At 40.6% G+C, this 20,714-nt stretch overlaps 1 protein-coding gene across 15 annotated transcripts in view; it reads left to right on the top strand.

The window, feature by feature from the left end:
- Positions 1-20,714, top strand: part of FRY (FRY microtubule binding protein) — a 425,755-nt gene that overhangs the window by 369,857 nt on the left and 35,184 nt on the right. For all 15 annotated transcript variants that reach the window (XM_078070487.1, XM_078070483.1, XM_078070485.1 and 12 more), the window contains 8 exons: positions 165-335; positions 3,904-4,044; positions 6,092-6,271; positions 7,965-8,126; positions 10,631-10,705; positions 12,951-13,121; positions 18,909-19,109; positions 19,649-19,810. In XM_078070487.1, coding sequence (XP_077926613.1) covers positions 165-335; positions 3,904-4,044; positions 6,092-6,271; positions 7,965-8,126; positions 10,631-10,705; positions 12,951-13,121; positions 18,909-19,109; positions 19,649-19,810 — 1,263 coding nt within the window. The remainder of the gene's footprint in view (positions 1-164; positions 336-3,903; positions 4,045-6,091; positions 6,272-7,964; positions 8,127-10,630; positions 10,706-12,950; positions 13,122-18,908; positions 19,110-19,648; positions 19,811-20,714) is intronic.

The raw sequence follows: 20,714 nt of genomic DNA, 5'->3' as shown, positions 1-20,714 counted from the left end.
AAGATAAGCACTTCTGCATCTTGCACAAAAAAAAAAAAAGTATCAATGTGTTTTCCAGATTCCAAAGCAAAATTGCAAACATTGCAATCTTCCAGCAAAATTTCTGACACATCTTCCTGCTCATCAGGCTATTTTATCCCTAATTGATTTTCTTCTCTTAAAAGGTGTGTTTGGAAGAAAAGAATCCCAAACTTTCCAATCTTGCACATGTCATGACTCTCTATAAAACACACAGCTACACGAGGGACTGTGCCACGTGGGTCAACGTGGTCTGCCGATACCTTCACGAAGCATACGCTGACATTACCTTGAATATGGTGACCTACCTGGCAGAGGTAAGCTCTTCAATTAAGGATACCCACTATAGTTTTCATGGGTAAAAAATTTACATGGAATGGATAATAATCTCTTCATTTATTGAGTGCCTATTATATATTACCATAGATGCTGTATGAAGCATTTTAAATCCTCACAACAATGCAGTGATGAGGACGCTATCCTCAAAGAATCTGAGGCCCAACCAGGTTAAATAACCTGCCATATGTTTCAGGTGGCAGAGCCAGCCTTTGAACTGGGGTATTCCTGCCTCAAAAACTTAAATTCCTTCTTTTTACTGCACTAATACCTGTCAGTACCTTCCAGAAATGGGGAAATTGTATCCTAACTACTCCAGGTGTTCAAATCTTATTTAAGGAGTTACTGTGTGACTTGGTATGTTTAATGGTTCTTTGCTCTAAACCAATTAACAAAGCATCTATTTTGAAATAAGCTTTTTATCTTCATCTTTTAAGTTTGTTTTTTAAACTTGAATGGGATTTTCGTCCTCATACAACTGTGTTTCTAGCACATTGGTTCCAAGCCCCATGTCCTTCGTCCTGGAAATACATAGCATATCGGACAAGTGATGAAATGTATTCTGGTAGCACCTCTGGTCACTCACTAGCTTAACACACAAGGTCGTGAAATCTGAGTGAAATGGCCGTAACAGTCACCTTGGTTTAGCATATTCACCGTTGCTTTTGCTTGAGGGAGGTGCACGCATACCTCTTGCTAGGGCCTTTTCAGAAGTGACGAGGATGGTACATTCTAACTTCTCTTTGTTATGTCACCAGTACAGGGTGCAGATAGGCTAGAGAGTCAGTCATCCTCTGAAGGCTCCACAAGACTGAACTCTTGTACCTGGAAGAGGGTCCTTGCCCTATCCATCAACACTGATAGTTGATCTGCAGGATTTTCATTTGCAGTCTGGGTCAGCAATATGTGAGCTGCATTCAGACTGTCAACAGCCAAAGGTTCTTTCCACACTCCATCCCATCCCTGGCACTTTAAGGAGCCTCTCTTATATGCCACCCTGCTGCTTTGGATAATCACCTTGGTCACATCTGTCCCTGCAAGAATTACTAAGAAAGCACACACATGCCTCAGCTCACAAGAAATACTGGGATAACCAACGTAAATGCCCTGCTTATGAAGGCAGACGATGCCTTTTTTAAAACAAAGTGAAGTGTAAGTTAGCAAGGAGGTAAGACTTGCTTGGATCACTAGACATAAGGTTTCAAAAGTACAAATGGGATGTGGCATATGCACACATACATATTATTCAGACTTAAAGAGGAACAAAGCATCGACACATAGCACGACATGGATGAACCTTGAAAACATCATGCTAAGTGGACGAAGCCAGACGCAAAAGGACAAATATAACAGGAACCCACTTCTGTGAGGTGCACAGAATAGGCAAATCTGTAGTGATAGAAAGTAGAATAGTGGTCACCAGGGGTTGGGGACGGGGTAATGGAGCCTTAGCATTTTACATTTAACAGAGTTTTCATTTGGGATGATGAACAAATTCTGGAAATAAATAGTGGCCATGGTTACACAACAGTATGAATACACTTCATGCCACTGAATTGTACACTTAACAGTGGTCAGAGTGGTAAATTTATGTTATGTACATCTTACCACAATAAAAATAAATGAGAATGGATTACCTAATTTGTTCTATTGAGCCTTTGTCACAAACTGTCACTGAAAATTTTATTATAAACTTCACTTCCTGCAGTATATATTAATTCCTAATTCAAGTACTCATGTGCTCTTTCAGGTGTTGGCCAGGCACATACATGTAATTTTAGGTAGCTACGGTCAGTATTTCCTGTGAGCTGCTCTGTTCACGTAGCATTAACTTTGTGCTCACACAGTGTCACATTCAACAACTGTGGGATTCTAACAGGTTAATGTAACCCAATGTGCTTAAACATCTCCCCTGTTGCTTATATTCATAATCTTTTTCTATTACAAATGGTCCTTTTATGTAGACTTCTTATCGGATAACATCCAGGTGATTTCTTCTGGTGGCATTTCCCAAAGTAACTATTCAGGTAAAGGGCATGGATACATGAATACATTATTTAGTTCTACACATTTGGGAAATTGGTCTTCACAGAGATTGCCCCTATTTACAATACTGCCAACAGTGTATAAACGTGTTTTCCGATATCCTCACTATATTTTATTATCCCTTTTATTCCTTTTTTCAGTTTTATATTTTTATTGGTACTTTAAAATTATTCTCTTTGTGTATTTCCTTTCTAGGAACAATGTTCACTTTTCCATGCACTAGATTTTCCAAATTGTTCATTTCCTCATGTGTTAACTGCTGAGTTATTTCTTCTGACCACTTTTGATGTGGAATGTCAGCATTTATTTGAATCATTTCTACGGTTCTTTGTTTTGAACAGTAACTTTTTATCATGATGTCTGTCACATAAATCTTCTCATTATTTTGCTTTCTTTTTTTAAAATAGTGTTGATATCATAGTATATGTCCATAAAAGAAAGTTTAGTAGGTACAGAAAAGTGGGGAAAAGAACAGGAGGGGGAGATAAAAAAAAAAAAATCATCCAAAATCATTATGTTATCTAGAGAGAAACACTGTTAACATTTTGTTAGATTTCTTTCCATTGTTATTTCTCTGTAACACCCACCCATTCACATCGATTTTGGCATCATCTACTATACAGAAATTGCATATCCTTCCTCTTTGACTTAATATTATCCAATAGCCTTTACTATCTTTAAAAATGTCATTCTCGGGCATCTGGGTGGCTCAGTGGGGTAAGCGTCTGCCTTTGGCTTAGGTCATGATCCCAGGGTCCTGGAATCGAGTCCTGCATTGGGCTCCCTGCTCAGCAGGGAGTCTGCTTCTCCTTCTCCCTCTACCCTTCCCCCTGCTCATTCTCTCTCTCTCTCTCAAATAAATAAAAATCTTTAAAAATGTCATTCTCTTGATTATATATTTCATCATACAATTTACCGTAATTTTGTATCCATTTCCCTAGTGTTCAACATTTATATTGCTTGCAGAGCTTTCTTGTTTAGTTTTTTGTGGGTTTATTACCATTATAAATAACGCCTTGCTGAAATCTCATATATAAATCTTAGTGTCTATAGGTTTGGAAAAGATCCTAGAAGGATAATTACTATTTCAAAAGCTATAAACTGTTTTTAGTACTCTTGAGGCCAATTGCCAAATTATCCAAGTTACATTTCCACTGATGTGTAAGAATACCCATCTTTTATCATCAACCATACTATTATCACTTGGGAAACTTTGCCAGTTTGATAACTAATAACTTGTGTCTTTTGTGTTACTTTGTATTCTCCAATAATTAGTGGTATTTGATGCTTTCCTTTTGAGGTTTCTTGTATTCCACTGTGGATATGATATCTATATATTCAGAACTACTTACACTGGCTTTAATGATATCTTCATTTCTTTAGTGGTTATGATTCTTTCCTTCCTAAGGAAATGTGCGCTCATAAAGGTGTGGGGAGGCATTGGTGCTCCTGTATGAACAGGCTGGTGTCACACTGTGTCACACTGTGCCTTGCCTCCCACAGCTGCTGGAGAAGGGTCTCCCCAGTATGCAGCAGCCCCTCCTCCAGGTGATCTACAGTCTGCTCAGCTACATGGACCTGTCCGTCGTCCCTGTAAAACAGTTTAATGTGGAAGTTCTGAAGACCATTGAAAAATATGTGCAAGTGAGTATTTGGATAACGTCACTTACGAACGAGGTTGTTTCCAGAGAGTCATTCCAGAAAGACTGAGGATTTGTGGCTTGTACTTGGCTGCAAAGCTGTAGTCATGCCAGCCTGCACCGGGCGCACACTCGTGCATTGGTATCTCTAGCCCACTGAGAACAGTCAGTTGTGGTTGACCACATCCCGAGTGGTATAGTAGGGGAAAGACAGGGCCAGCCCTGGTGAGCTCCCGAGCCCTCAGAGGACATGGTTCTGCCTCTTGGGCCTTACGGGCTGAGCATTAAAGGCACACGCCTGGCTGGGAGGGCCCAGCAGGGTTGTATTTGTAGTATCCTATTTCACAGAAGGAGAAGAGAGAAGGAACTCAGGTGTGCCAGGTTGTAGGCCAGGTGTTTCCACATGCAAAGGGTTAATTCAGGGGTTAAAATTGTCACTTTAGAGTTGAGGGAGGTGAGGTTGAGCAACTTGCCTCAGTGTGCTTGAAAATACTACAACAAATAAACACAGGCGTGTACTTGGTGAGTTGCAGAGTTCAAGGGCAGATGCGAGGGTCTGTCTGGCTAAACTCATCCATAAAGCCATACAGTGTAAATTTTAGACATTTTTCCCCCATCGTCACTTCAACATCACATTGCTTGCAGACATTATTTAATGCTAAAAATGGTTTCCAAGCCTTTTTTATTTTCCATTTCTCAAGTGGCATTTCTCCAAAAAGCGTCATGCACTTAGTAGGCATTCAGTAGCCCTTTCTCACTTCACAGAAGTTGTGGGGGCCAGGGGTTCGGTTCACGTTTTTCTACAAATCATGTGCCCCTGGTAAAAAGGAAAAAAAAAATTGTTTGCCTAGGCTGCCTATTCTAACTCAGGCCTGTGGGCCATCTCTGTTACTCAATATCTTCTCTTGAATGGCGGCTAATTTCACATCCAAATCATGACCTCCCCTGTGCAGAACTTAACAGTGAAGGAAATGTGTTTTCTTTCATGTGCTCTTATTCCCAAGGCTGGGTAAATAATAATAATAACTTTTACCAAGTTAGTTTATCTATGCTCAATATTTTTGTGGGAGAAGTCCATCAGTCTGCCTGGGATTTGTCAGGGAGACAAAGATGGCAGAACAAATGAGTCTTACAGGAAGAGTAGGCCTGGGATAAGCCGATAAGGAGAGGAAGGGCATTCTGGGACACGGGAATAACATCAGTGAAGACACAATGGCAAAGAGAGCTTGCCTGGTGTGAGGAACTCCAGGGCCGGCCTGGGGGAGAGTACTCCTGTGGGCTGTGTTCAGAGTGTGGACTCCACCCCGCCCACCAGAGGGAGCCCTTGAAGAAGTTTAGGCAGGGAAGGGGCTCGGTCTGAAGAGTTCTAGAAAGATCACCATAGTTGGGGAGGGTATGCTGGACTTCAGTAGAGGCCGCAAGCAGGGAGGCCAGTTAAGAGGCCATTGAAATAGTCCACGCAGAGGCTGGGGAGGATTCAGCTGATCCACTGCCAGCAGGAATGGAGAGGGGAGCAATTTATCCGGAGGCAGGGAAAGACAGGAGTTAAGAACAGCTCCCAGAGTCGTGGCTTAGGTCATGAGGAAGATTTGAAGTGGGAAGACAAGAGGCGCCCAGGAAGCAAAGGTGGTGGCAGGAGCTAGGGGAGTAGGAAAACAACCAAGGAAGACTGGAAGCTGGAGGTGGGGAGAGTTTTGAGAAAGAGTGAGTGGTCGATAGCCTAAGTGCACTGGGGGACTTTTTTATTCGTGTGAATAGAGGTACCACGTTGGCAAAAATGGTACCTTGTAATGTTAAACTTCTGTTTATTTGAATATGGACAAAATTTGCAATTTTTGTATTTGCTTGTTTCCTAAATGTATCTTCTCTTATATATAAATTGTTTTTTTATGTCATTTGCCTTTTACATAGGATGGAATTTGCTACACTGTTTTCAATCAGTGAATTCTGACTGGTCATAAGAAGTTTCGGTAGCTAGCAGTAGATTCGTTTGTTTGGTTTTTTTTTTAAATGAAATTGTTTTTAACCATTGAATGTTTTATTCCCTTCAGAGTGTTCACTGGAGAGAAGCTTTGAATATCCTGAAGCTGGTAGTTTCTCGATCTGCCAGCCTAGTTTTGCCTTCCTACCAGCACAGTGACCTCTCAAAGATAGAAATACATCGAGTGTGGACCAGTGCTTCTAAGGAATTACCTGGAAAAACCCTAGACTTTCACTTTGATATTTCAGAGGTATGCTATGTTTCTGTCCACTTCAGCAGGGAGAAACGTAGCAAAGGTCAAAAAGAGAGGAAAGAGAGACTTATTTTACATTTATTTCAAATTAAGTTTCCTAAGGCCTAAATTTGGTTCTGTTTTTTAAGAACACATCAAGTGTCATATTCTTTGGAGCTCTCAATTGGCAGCTTCTAAAACTAGAAGCTAGCCTCAGTTATTTTTTTAAAAAATGATTTTTTTTAAAAAGATAACTTTAAAATGGAATGATCTTAAGCATTTTAAACCATGACCTTCTTTGTGGGACAGGTGTCCTGTCCTGTCTTTACATCCACAACTTTGCTGTCTGAACTCCCAGCCAGACCAGCAAATGACTGAGATTTACAGGAATACAGAATCTGCCTTTACAAGCCACACTGCTTTCTAGACCCAGCAAAATCGTCTAAAGTCTTGCCTTAAGGGAGAGGAGAGGGAGGAGGGAAGGGACCAGTAAACCAAGCTAAGGAGTCAGGAAGAAAAGAGAGGGTAGGAAGTAGTCAGGTCTACCTGCAGCTCCGTGAATGGACATTCGGGAGGCCTGTACTTAGTCTAAGATGTGCAAATACTTTGTTTTCCTGTCTTGCCTACCCCAGGCCCCATAAGCCCGCCAAAGCAGAAACTACGCTCTGTCTACTTTGTTACCAGGGTCTGGTGCAAGATAGGTACTTAACAGATACTCTTCAATACTGCTGAATGAGTAAATTCACCGAAGGAACGAACTGGATCTGGTTCTGTGAAACTTCTGGCTCCGTGAAGTAGGTTGAAGCCTACACGATGGTCTCGTTGACCTTCTGTGCTTTCAGTACCCAGGTTGAGGTACTCTTGCTCCCCGTGTGATACCTGCAACTGTATTTAGTATGTGTATGATATCAAGGTATCCGATCAATTGTTTTTTTAATTTTTAACATTTTTTTACATGGCTGAGGGGGAGAGCTACTTTTATTCCTTGAGTGAAGTTTATTCTGTTCAAAAGCGGTACAGAAAACAAGCAGCCAGTCGGCCGCACACCCGCAGGGACCCAGCTGCTCCAGAATAAAGAGCTGGAGAACCAGATGGAGAATTTCCAGCCAGTGTCTGCCACCCCTGAGGGCAGGCCCACAAATGGGTTTCTGCAGCCTCGTCGGGGCTAAAGTGTGGATGGTGCTGTCTACCCAGCCACAGGACACCAGCATGAGAAGTGAACTCTCAAGAAGTGAAACTTCTAAAGTGTTGCCCAAGTACCTGGCCCCAAATTCATTCACTTAAATAAGTGAAAGGTGGAATCAATTTAAAGAAATTTTTAAATTAATTGAGAATACTTAAAGGTTGAGAAGAAGGGAAGGAACTTTGGTCTCTTGTTACAACAATAAGAAATTCTTTTCAGCTTAAACATCTGAAAACTGTTTGCTTTCCTGAATGTTTTGCTTCTCATCTTTATCAGTGGTTTCCTGAGTATGTTTAAGAACAGGGAGTTGGGTTTGCTAAAGAGGGTGGGAAAATGTTGAAGACATAAAACGATTTAGAATATGTGTTTGAACATCAGGAAAATGAGCCTACTTGTAACTCTGAACTTCTCTAAGGTTTAATCAAATGAGCAGTGCTTGGTTGCTGCTGGGTAGAGTGATCCCGTATTCCACAGAACTATTAAGCGGATGGAAGAACGTGAACTTTTGTTTTCCTTGTTTTTGTCAAGACGCCAATCATCGGGAGGCGATACGATGAGCTGCAGAGCTCTTCTGGACGGGATGGGAAGCCCAGGGCTGTGGCCGTCACCAGGAGCACATCATCTACGTCATCAGGCTCCAACTCCAATGTCCTTGTTCCTGTAAGCTGGAAAAGGCCCCAGTACTCTCAGGTATAGACTCCTAGCCTCCCAGGATTGGAAGGGAGTTCAGAGGGAACTTTCGAGCCCAACTGCCCATATGATAAGGGGCTCCTCCCTCGCCATCCTGACATTGCCCATCTAGGCTTCAACACTTCAGTGATTGGCATTCCAAGGGAACCTATTTTATCTTGGAACAGCTCATTACATTGAGTTGAAGTCTGATGTTTGCTGCTTCTACCCATTGGTCCTAGTTCTCTTAAGACTTAGCAAATGAAATGTGACCTCTCTTTCACATGGCAGTCCTTCAAATAGATAAAGAAACCCTATCCCCTCTGCGTCTCACCCACATGAGCTCTCTTTTCTCCAAATAATGCATCCTTAGTTCTCCCAACCAGTTCTACATGATAAGGCTGCACAAGAATGCAGAATCTGCTTTTCGGGTTGCTTCCTCAAGCCACAGTGCTTTGTAGACCAGTAAAATTATCTAAATTCTTACACAGATGGAGAGGGGAGGGAGGAGGGAAGAGATTAGTCAACGATGCTAAGGGACCAGGAAAGAAAGAGAAGGCAGGAAGTAGTCAGATCTACCCGCTGCTCCATGAATGGACATTCGGGAGGCCTGTACTTTGTCTAAGATGTGCAAATACTTTGTTTTCCGGTGGCCCTTCTGACCACTGTCCCCCAAGCACACACTCCAGTTGTGGTCTCCATGGACAGTCTGAGCCATAGTCGGAGCAGAGCAGGCTGCTGGATCTCTCTGTAGGTCCATTCGCTCACTGGGCGACTGCATTACAGTGTGAGTGTCATCAGACTTGCTGTCGGGTGAAACCTCTGCATTATTCAGGGCTCTTCGGTAACTAACTTGACAGAAGCCCAGTGGAAAATTACCTCAAGTGGAAAAGGAATTTATTAACTCCCGTAGCTTGGTTTCACGCACAGCTGGATTCTAGTACACAAAACCAAGGAACTGGATCCTTAACCTCTCTCTCTCCCCTTCTCACTGTCCTCCCCTTCCCTTCCCAGTGTTGGCCCTCCTTCCCTCTCTGGCGACTTCATTCTCAAGCAGACTCTTGTCTTATGAAGCACCAACAGCTTCCAGCAGCTCCAGACTTGCATGGTCTTTGGCTCTGATGATTCCAGGACAGAGGCATTCCCTCCCCAACATCCGTAGCGATTCTAGAGAAAGGACTCTTACAACATGTGTGAGGGAGGCAAAGCCCCACTTAGTGGGAAAGGAGCTGTCCCCAAGAGAAAAAGAGGGACTGTATTGTTGGAAGAAGGCCAAACGGTGGGTGCTGAGCAGGGGACCGCAGGGCTCACCAGGATTAGGGGAGTGGAGCGCAAAGCATCACACTTGCTGGCAGGCACACAGCTGCTTCTCAGTGACGTTTCATTGAGCTGTTGAGCAAGAGAACCTACTATACTTTCTTGGTGTTCTGGAAAAGAGAAGAAAACTATCCATCCCAGTTCCAGGTTCCTCTACATTGATTCCTTCCCACAATTGTAAAATGCCCACTAAAACTTAGGAAAACATTTTAGCACATCTCTTGCATCCACCCACATCAAGGTCTTCCTGTCTTTGACCTTGAAAAGACACGGTATTGAGTGTCCCTTGTATAATTTTGGAAAGAAGAATGCAGTGAAGCCAAATTCCATTAAGAAAGAAAAGATATGAGTGATATTGGCCTCCGAGCAGTCTCCACATTAACTTAAATCAGATTAAAAGGGAAAAATCATTTTACAGAGTTAGGAAGATTGCTTTAAGAGCATTTCTGAAGTACATTAACACTTTTTAGGCCCCGGCTACTCTTCCTTTTCATTCTCAACTCACCAATCATCCTGAGATCTAGTTTATCTATGTCATTGGAAAATGTGACAGTTTATAGAAGGATCTCCATGGGTAAGTGCCTAAAAATAAGGCTTGTGAAGAAAAGCAAAAGGAATTGAATCTGTTTAACTTCAGGAAGATTTAATATGGCTGGCAGATAATTGAATTTTTTAATTCTGTGGAAAGTAAAGTTATTCTCCCATTTGAGGAAAATAGGTTTGTGCTGGAACATAATAGATTTAATTTAGGTGTAAGGAAAGCCTTGCTAATGCTGAAAGTTGTAACAGACAAGAAAAGATTATCAAGGGGAGTCAGGAGTGTCTGCTGAAGAACCCAGGGGCTGATTTTCACCCGCCGTCCATTGGGAAAACTCAGATCAGCACTGTCCAGTAGAAACATAATGTGTGTCTCATTTTAAACTAATAGTTGCCTTTTTTAAAAAAAAGTAAAAAGAAACAGGTAAAATCATTTTTAATAACATATTTTATTTAACCTAAAACATCTCAAGTATTATTATTTCAATATGCAGCCACTATTTTGCAATTATTGAGATATACTTTGCATTCCTTTTGTATATTATATGTCTCAATTCTTACTGGCCACATTTCGGGGGCCATAGTCAAATGTGGCTAGTGGCTTACAGTATTGGAACAGATTTGATCACAGGACCCCGTGATTAACATGTATTTGTGTGTCTCTTTTCCAGAAGAGGACAAAAGAGAAGTTGGTGCACGTCCTTTCTCTGTGTGGCCAAGAAGTAGGATTAAGCAAAAATCCATCAGTAAGTTCTGTCATGTATCACGTGTATGTTGACACCATATCTTTTTTACCTTTGATCTTTTCTAGCTTTAGAGAAGTCTGCTATGAATTACAGGTATGATATCCACCATCTAGATCAAGCCTGTAGATTATTTCTCTCCACACTATGATTTTTAATCTCACTTAGTTCAGAAACAATGAATGGCTGTTTCCTCCAGTTTGTCTGCAAATAAATACTCAGTTGTTTTCATTGTTTAAAATTTCTTGGATTTTTTTTTTTTTATAAATATGCTCAGACGTCCTTATTTATGACTCTCTCCTGCACCACGATATTTAATAAACATTCCTTTGGGGTGTAATTTCACTCTGTGTATGCATGCCTCTTCCTGTGATGTCATTATTTTATGCACAATAGGGATGGAAATAATGATATATCATTGTGGGATTTTTTTCTCTTATAACATCCACTGATGTTACAGTTAAAACAGAACAACAACAACATGCCATTGGGTTTTGGAATAAATAAATAATCGCAGCATTAGGATTTAGCTTCTGAAGCTTTTATATAATTTTGAAAATTCAAGTTGTCTATGAGTCTACTGTAGCCAAAGCAATGAAAATCTCAGGGTCTGGTTTCACTGGGCATTTTTATTTCATCCATATCTCAGCATCTTTGTTATCAACAAAAAAATAAATAGCAAACTAAATAATTTCCCAAATAAAGTAAGAATTAGCAAACAGTTGCTCCTGGGAGCTGTCTTTTAAATCTCAAAATGTATCTACTAGTGTAGTTAATGAGCAAATGAAATGTTGGAGGCTCATATATTCTCATGCAAGCGCAGTTTGGTGTTTTCTTATCTGGGAAATGCGCCCCAGCCAGCCAGCCAGCCAGCAGCTAAGCTCGGCTTCCACTGAAGTCACCTTTTTAGTGTTATTGATCAGTGGGTATGTTGCTGCTCTGGTGACATTACCGAGGGCAGAGGGGACGAGGGGAAAGTGGCAGGGGCAGGCGGAGGGAGAGGGAAAGAGCACTTTGCCTCTGCAGGGTGCCTGGGTGGCTCAGTCAGTTAAGAGTCCCAACTCTTGATTTCAGCTCAAGTCATGATCTCAGGGTCGTGAGATCAAGCCCCGCTTCAGGCTCCACGCTCACTGCAGAGTCTGCTTGAGGATTCTGTCTCTGCCCCTCCCCCTGCTCACATCCTAGAAATAAGTAAATAAATAAAATCTTTTTAAAAATCTTATTGATCACTTTATTTAATATCAATCTATGTTCAGGAAAGGCTGGATAGCAAAACATTTAGGTTCATTTGCAGTTTCTTTTTTTTTTTTTTTTTTTTTTTTTTACAGATTTTATTTATTTGTCAGAGGGAGAGCACGCACAAGCAGGGGAAGTGGCAGGCAGAGGGAGAAGCAGGTTCCCTGCTGAGCAAGGCACCCAATGTGGGAATCGATCCCAGGACCCTGGGATCATGACCTGAGCCAAAGGCAGACGCTTAACCGACTGAGCCACCCAGGCATCCCTCATTTGCAGTTTCTTATTTCTGTAAAGTTCTAGTAAATGTCCGGGTGGAAAGAACCTAAATACAAAAGACAGTTTTAAGATATTAACATACAAAAGATCTTAATAGGGGAAAAAATGTTTTGTTCTGTTTATATCAACAGGAAAGGAATTTAGGTATAAATTACGAGCATGGCTACTCAGATACTCGTCTGTAATTCAAATGAGCAAGGACTGTACTTTTTGGCTTCTGTTTCTTTATCAGTTCCTGGTTTATCTCTGAAAGGGTTAAATCCTTTGCTCTCACAGGTTATTCTACAGGTATCAGTAGTCCTTAAAATATTATGTGCTCATATGTTTGTAAAGTGTATGTGCATGTGTACAATTTCTAACCTCAGTTTAGAAACAGTGGAAAATTTCTTGGCTGCCCTAGTTTGTGAACACATGCTCAGTTGTCACTCACACACACACACACACACACACACACACACACACACACACACACACACGTGGGATCCAGTCTTCATCCGTTAAGAAGCAGCAATGTGACTTGAGCATTTTCCTCCTGCGTGAACTTGTGTCTTTGCAATGAGTTTAATCTGAAGGCACCTGTCCAACATAAATAATAAAAGAACATTCTAAAAATACCCACTTAAGGAATTAGGTGTGTACTGGAAATAGAGGGCCATGAAGAGCCAATTACAGTTTTCGTAGCACAAACAACCGACGGGAGAACGGTCTCTCAGGAGAGGACTCTTGTGATTCTTAGGTGATTTTTTCATCGTGTGGGGATTTGGATCTGCTTGAGCACCAGACGAGCTTGGTGTCTTCTGAGGACGGCGCCCGAGAGCAGGAGAACATGGATGACACAAACAGCGAGCAGCAGTTTAGAGTCTTTAGGGACTTCGATTTCCTAGATGTGGAGCTGGAGGATGGAGAGGTACAGTATATTCTCTGTAAAAAATAACCCACTCAGCCTTTCCTTGACTAATGAAAACAGTTTCTTTTTACCCGCTAAATAATGAGGTTTTATAACAGTGTCTTTAATTGGAAAGCTGTAAACTTTATTTTGAATCAACTTATTCAAAGTACAGCAGCTTAACTTTGGCAAAAGTTACCACACCCTTCCTGTCTGAGTCCACAGCATAAGCTGCCAAGTTATTTCTAAATGGCAAAGATCTGACGTTTAATGACCACACAAAGACTGTGTGTGTGCAGTACAAAGGTGAACTTTAAAAAAAAAAAAAAATCACAAAAACATTCAAGTTCTGAGCCTGTTCACTGGTGCCTGGGTAAAACATGCTAAGCATCTAATTATTTTAAAAGTGAAATTTACTCGATGACTTCAAAGCTTGCCTGCTCCAACAGGAGACAGGAGCCTGAGGGCTCCAGCATCCTTGTGCCGTTTGATGAAATCATTACAACTTGAAACAAGATAGAAGGCGCGTAAGAGCTCTGGGCTCTGCTCTAGGTTGGTAGCTAGTGTTCCCAGCACCTGGAGCAGCTGAATTCATGTCTCAACCGGCAAATGCAGATTCGTGGATTTGAATGATAATTATGGTAATAGGATGCTTTCTGTTATGAATCATGGTTTTGAAAACTGGGATTGGAAGGAGGGGCATCATTCTGACCCTCTCATTTCCAGCTGGGGGTAGTCTCTGCCTCGTGGAGGAAAACAAAATTGCCTGATGGGAGGCTGGCATATGTAAACATGCCTGGTACCGCACTGGCTCACAGTGTTCCTTAACACACTGGAGTTCACGTTTAGCTAAATGCACTGATTTTCCCAGACAGAGAAAGGGCTTTCTGCCAGTCTTACATTTAAAATGGAGGCCGCTCTTCAAAGTTTATCAGATCCCGTGATGGGTAGGCACCTCCTGACTTACCTATAAACTTGTGAGAAATGGTGCTTCCGGTAGCGGCTCACCTTCCCTAAAAGGATATGATTGCGGACCAGTCGTCTTATGTCGAGGTAAGGCCAAGGAGCTATGGCCTAGCCTGGATGTCTGCGGAGAATTATGTCCTCAGAATGAAGAATGTTTTCTTTACCTGTTCTTTCTCTAGAAAACAAGTTGAGCAGACCCAGTCCTTAAAGCATCTTTAAAATAAGTGTCAGCTTTTCACCTTGAATTATTCTAGAACCTGTAACAAGGATTGCAGAGTTTTCTGACTGTTAACTTTAATGAGTAATAGAGAAATCAATCACTAAGTGGAGTGAGGATTGTTTTAAAAAGTCTAAACCAAAATAAAACCGTTTAGAATACTTTCAAAATGTCTCTGAGCCGGAGCTATAGGGAATGTCAGAAGATTAGCTCCCTGATCTGGGCCACTGACCTAATCTTTGTTCTTAGGCTAGAATTCAAGCTTAGGCACCCTCTTTACTCTGGAAGTTAAAATAAGGAGGGAAAACTTGGTGAAGAAAGAGAAGTATTATTTTCTAGTCCCAGCCAAAAGGAAAAAAAAAAAAATGTGTTATGGGACGTGACCTTGCAGGAGTGATGTAAAGTAATCAGACACAATTTCAGAAAAACTAACAAATTTAATTTCTATCAGAACAAAGGAAGGAAAATCGGAGGTGCCTCTCACTTGAAAATAAATATTATACTAATGTTTTTCAGGGACAATAAATAATGAATACTTCCTCTCCCTTCTAGTGTTCCTAGCAGACAGGAACTTCAAAATCATAGTGATCATTTTATCTTACTCGATTAAGATTTTATAAGAAACTTCAGAGTGTGAGAGTATCTATTCCATCCAAATAAAATAAACTATCTGAGAATGTTTTGCTACTTCTCAATAAGATTATAATAAGGGATTCTAGCAAGTTTACCAAGTGCTAGAGTAAAAATGCCCGAGCTTTTAGTCAGGCAGTCCAACTTGGAATTTCACCTCTGCCACTGACGGAGCTTTATGCCCTGAAACGTGGATGCAGTTTCTCTTGACTTCCTCATCTGTTAAATGGGTTTGGTAATACCTGCTTATCAAGTTGATGCCGGGAGTAAGATAGCCTCTGCCAAGTGTCAGGCATGCAGCAGGCAGTCCTTTGTACTGTCATTGGTGAATAATTTCAGCATATTCTCATCTGAGAAAGCCAAGCTCATCTGGCGTCTAGAGCAAAACACAATTACCAAAAAAGAAAGACAAGGTTTTGTTTTGTTTTTTTTATGTCTCTTCCTTTTCATTAAATAGTCTCCGAATTTACTGCCTCCTCTCTGTAACAGTTTGCCTTGGAACTTTTCAGGATTGTTAAAAGGTGCCATGTCCTGGCTATTAATTGCACATCAGCAATGAACACACCATGACCACAAACACTTTAGTCTTATGAGATGGATCAGGTGATGCCACCTTTTCTTTTTCCCCAGTGGATGACCCTCATTCGTTTTCTCACTAAGTTGAACAATTTTCTCACAAATAAAAATTTAAGCATCCGCCCTCCCTCTCCCCCCAAAAGAGTGTTAAGGAGCAGAAGCTGCCAGTCCCTGAAGTGGCAAGCTATTTCAGAAATTGTTTTTATGATTCGTTACCCCAGCTGCACCATCCACCCCCAAAAGGGTTCGAACTTCCTGGTGTTTGATACTGATTTCTCTCTTTGGGGGTTTATATATCTTCACCATTTTTTTTAAAGTCGCATCTACTGAAGGCTATATTGTTGGCCCTGTGTATTGCTGTTGTGTTAAAACTAAGATGAATGCACTTGAGTATCTTTAATATAATTGTTTTAAATAGACCTCTTATTTGTTTTTCTGTCCAATCTGCTACCCAGGAACTTCAGGTAAGATGATGCTATCTTTAATTCAGATACGCTAAGTAGATGTTTTGCATCATTGCAGACTTATAACAACATAATTGCTTTTTTCCTCCCTTCTAGCATATGTATGCCTATTTGCGTGCATATTTACATTAAGGTGTGTGTGATACAAGGAGGATTTTTCTTTAATGCTCCAGTATGGAAATATTTTCTAAACTATAAATACAAGATAGTTTTAAAATCCTGGTATGCCTAGTCTAGAAGTCGCAGAAGTCTATCTCTTGAGCGAAAGTGAGGTTTTAAATATGATCTGTGGAAATCTTACAATTTCTGAGAAGGCAGCTGTCCAGCTGGATTGGTTCTGTTGTTAAATCCTCTTATTAAAAGTGAAGCCAACGAGCCGCACCTAACAATATACCACCAACACTTCCAATCAGATCCTTTCCAGGCATTAGGAGCTCTCTCTGTACGGCAACTATATAAAGTTTCATCCAAATGAGAACATTTCTCAAGTAAAAGGACGTGCTAATAATAACTGCACGTAGACAACAGGCAGAAGCCAGGACCATCATGGGCAAACTGACCTATGAGCACCTTACTCTATCTGTGTCGTGTCAGACTTACTCTGAGAAGGTGTATATTTGAGGAAATATATTTTGACCACCCTGCACCTACATTCTTTCAACAATAATCCTTACTTGACAGAGTTCTAGTATGGAAAAAAAATTATTTCAAAGAATATTATTTCTAACATTTCTAGAATGTTCAGTCACAAATACTTTCTCATCTCAGTATAAATCCTGAGTAGTTATTTAAGTTTGATAACTGACAGATGCAGATTGTCTTGAATAATTAGCCATCTCCTAAATTTCTCACACGTAGAAAATCTGACATAATCAGTAAAACACTGTTTTGACTTTTGACCACGTAGGTTGGCTTTTAATAACCACACACTTGAACTTGAGCTAGACTATAGATACCCATACTAGAGATGCACTACTGCATCTCGATTCTTCAACCACTACCAGGGAAACAGTTTCAACACCTTCGTCTCTGATGGAGCTACTGCATCCTCTAGAAAGACATCCAGATATTCTTCCTGCAAGAACAGCCTTCCCTTCCCCCTAGTTCTCATGCCTGGTTCATTCGGGGCTTCACCAGAGGTGCAGTCATATCACTAGGAACAGCGATCCATGCCCAGGGGTAGCACTCCCTCACCCTAGACGTCTGTATTTCTCTCATGGTTCTTCTCAGGTTCAGCATGCGAGACTTCCAGAACTGTTGCCTAAGATAGTTCATCCAACCCATTCACTGATTTGGTGCAAGAGAATCAACTTTAGGAATTAGGTTTTATATTCATATTTGGATATTTCTCCCAGTAGTTTGCATGTTCTTCTTTTTCTCTGTATTCTTATTCTTTTTATCTTTTTAACTTCTTCACACATTGCATTTTCTTTTTCTTTCCAGAACTCTTGCCTTTTCCACATTTTTCTTTCAGTTTTTCATGGAAATAGCTATTTTAAAATCCCAGAAAAACAGTTAATCTTTTCCACTAGGAAAAAAATTATTTGGTGACAGTTTATCATAGCAGATACAGATAAAGGTATAGATAACAGACAAAATAGCAGATGCAGCTACTCTGTGTAATCAAACAGTCCTAAGAACAATCATAAACATCATACATGGGGATAAATCATGATAATAATTTTCGTATCAGATTCAGAATGTGTTTAGGATTCTTACCTATTGCCTTCTGCCATGAATAGCCAAAAAAGACTTCAGAAAAGTTAAAGTATCTGTTATATGAGAGATCTAGGAGAATGGCAAGTTTTGCTTCATTAGGATCCAGAAGAAATAGATCCTTAAACCAAAGGAAGATTAATAAATTTAAAGCTCATAATTTTAAAAGTGATTTTACATCTCTCATATTATATGATTATGCTACTCACTGAGCTCTCACCAGAAAAAGTTATTTTATTTCAGTGAACCATCAGACAGTGTTTCAAATAACTTCTAAATGAAAGGATTCTGGGCTAGATTTTGTTCAGATTACCCATCTATATAGGTTAAAACTTGCTCATCGAGGGGCTGGGTATTATTTCTCTTCCTTTATTCCTGTTTTAACAGAGAGGAAAAAATAAAACCCAAATTACTTTCTAGGAAAGATGTTTTTGTTGGACAGATACACTTATTTAACATCAGATGGTCAGTAGAGAAAGTCTGGGATACAACGAGAAGCTTTAACACCTGCATTACCACTTAGCCCAGGTCTCAGAAATGAAAAGGTACAAGTCATTAGTGCTTGGTACCAAGTCAACCATTTCAGGTCCAGGAAAGCAACTATTTTCTATGTTGGGACAATTATTTAAAGATGAGCCTAAAGCAAAAGTTAAGCCGTGCTGCTCTGGCCTGTGCATAGTGCATGATCCATCAGACTTCGCCCAGCTGCTCTCAGATATTCTTTTAACTCTGCATTTGATCTGCGAAAACCGCTGTAGCAGGAACAGGCTGGAATGTTTACCTAATACTCTTCTACTTAATACCCGAAGGATGTGGAATGTGTTACAGCATAGCTCCTATTTTTTCTCCTTCCGAAGAAAACAGTACGAAGTGGGCCGGGGAGGGGCCTCACCTCTTTGGAGGTTGTTTTAATAGAAATGGTCTCTTTCTTATAGATTTTTGGAAACCTAGATCATTACAGAGTTGACCAAAGTCACCTTTTAAAAAACATGGTATTACCCACCAGGCCCAAGAGAAGTGTGTAATCACTTCTGCCTATGATTCAATATGCATTTAGGTGAAAATATTATGCTTTACTACCTTTCACATCATGTAAACAAAATGTCTGGTACCAAAGTAGATGAGAGCTTGGAAATTCATAATGAAAGCATTTATTTCTAAGCTATGACTAATTAAATGTGTGAAGGTATGAGTGCAGGAAGATTCTGGCATAAAAACCAGATGATGGTGTGATTTCAGGGTGAGAGTATGGACAATTTCAACTGGGGAGTGCGCAGGCGTTCTCTGGACAGTTTGGACAAGTGTGACATGCAGCTTCTGGAGGAGCGCCAACTTTCGGGAAGGTCTCCCAGCCTAAATAAAATGAACCACGAGGACTCCGATGAATCCTCCGAAGAGGAGGACCTCACAACCAGCCAGATCCTGGAGCACTCCGACCTAGTAAGTGGGACCACCTTCCCACCATGGGAAACGGGAGGTTTATTTTTGTAATTGAAGCAGGAGCGTGGTTTCCAGTTGCCGCTAAAGAAACTTTGCACAGCTGCTAAACTAACACCTGAAGTATCAGGTGGTGCCTAACTGACGGTAACAAGCCTCTTGTCTATAGGTTGCAACCGGACACAGATGCTCGGGTGTTTGTTAGAAGCCTTGAACACCATCAGATCCGTTAAGGCCTGGACTTTTCCTCAAATAACTTTTATGAGGCTGGAATCTTTTAACAGACATCTGAAGTTTTAGGAAATATAACAGGCATTTGGATGTGGTTATCTGCAAATATAAGCGTTCGTGTTTTAGAGTTCTGTGCCCTAATGCCCTACACCAGCTGCTGGGTTTAAGTTCCAATAGCGAAATATGCACGTTAAATAATATCTGTCACCCAACAACAAGCTCGGACAATGGTTTGTACTCTTACATAAAGGATCATTTGAGCTTTTAAAGAAACTCCACACTGGGTTTTATTTGCTCTGCTTTCTCTACAGATCATGACTCGCTCCCCTTCTGAGGAGACTAATCCCATGGAATCGCTGACCACAGCCTGTGACATGACCCCGGCTGACCCTCATTCCTTTAACACCAGAATGGCTAGCTTTGATGCGTCTTTGCCCGATATGAATAATCTGCAGATTTCTGAGGGCTCCAAGGTGAAGAGATTTTGGCAATTATGACTGTAGTTTTCTTAAAGAGAAAGTACTTCCAATTTTCTGAGAAATCTTAGGGGGCTCTAAGTGGAGGGACTGTATCTTTTTTCTTTCTGACTTTTTTGAAATAATTGAATTTGTGCACCTGAGCCTATGTTTTGAAGTTGTTTTACCCTCACAAATGAGCAGCCATCTTCTTGGTGGTTCAAAGAGATTCGCTTTGAGGTCTTACTCAAATGAGACATTTTGCATTTTCCATATAGCAGGAACACTGCTGATTAATGGCAAAACAAATCGATGTATGTCTGAGATTGCTGTGACTTGGAAACTGCTGTTCTTTGTCATGACTTTTATAAAACAATATGCTAAGTGAGGTGTGGGTGTCTGCATGTACTTGGGGAAATTTTTTCCTATGTAGGAACCAGTTAGACAATTTGTACATTGACTCCATTCTGGCCTTTTGGCATACTATTGGAATTTTCAGTGTTAATCGCAATATTATGCCAGATTTAAACAAAACCATCCTAGCCAGACAGAGGAGAAAAGTAAGTAACGGATATAGTTTTCTTATTTAAAAAGTCAGGGCTTTAAAAAGCTAACAATGTATATTTCGTTCTTTGTTAATTTTTAATCCTAATCCTAAAACTATCCACTTCCACACTGTGTTCACATAAAGGGCCCACATACGTGCCCCTTAATATAGAATTTTATTTTCTTATGTTACAAATACCAAAATAGCCTACTGCTGCTGGTAGTAGGTGTCCTTTATCCTGAGTTTGCTATGGTAGTATAAGTTTGAAAGAGAAAGTTATAAAGTAATTTTTAAAATGTATAAAAGTATGTTCTTTCTGATACTTCTAATGGAAAAAAATATAATAACTGGCTGTTGTGTACTCTTTTTACAGTG

This window comes from Halichoerus grypus, chromosome 4 (genome assembly GCF_964656455.1).
Source record: "Halichoerus grypus chromosome 4, mHalGry1.hap1.1, whole genome shotgun sequence".
Classification (NCBI taxonomy): Eukaryota; Metazoa; Chordata; class Mammalia; order Carnivora; family Phocidae; genus Halichoerus; species Halichoerus grypus.
Note: the sequence above shows the minus strand (reverse complement) of the source record. Positions and strands in the feature narration are given on the sequence as shown.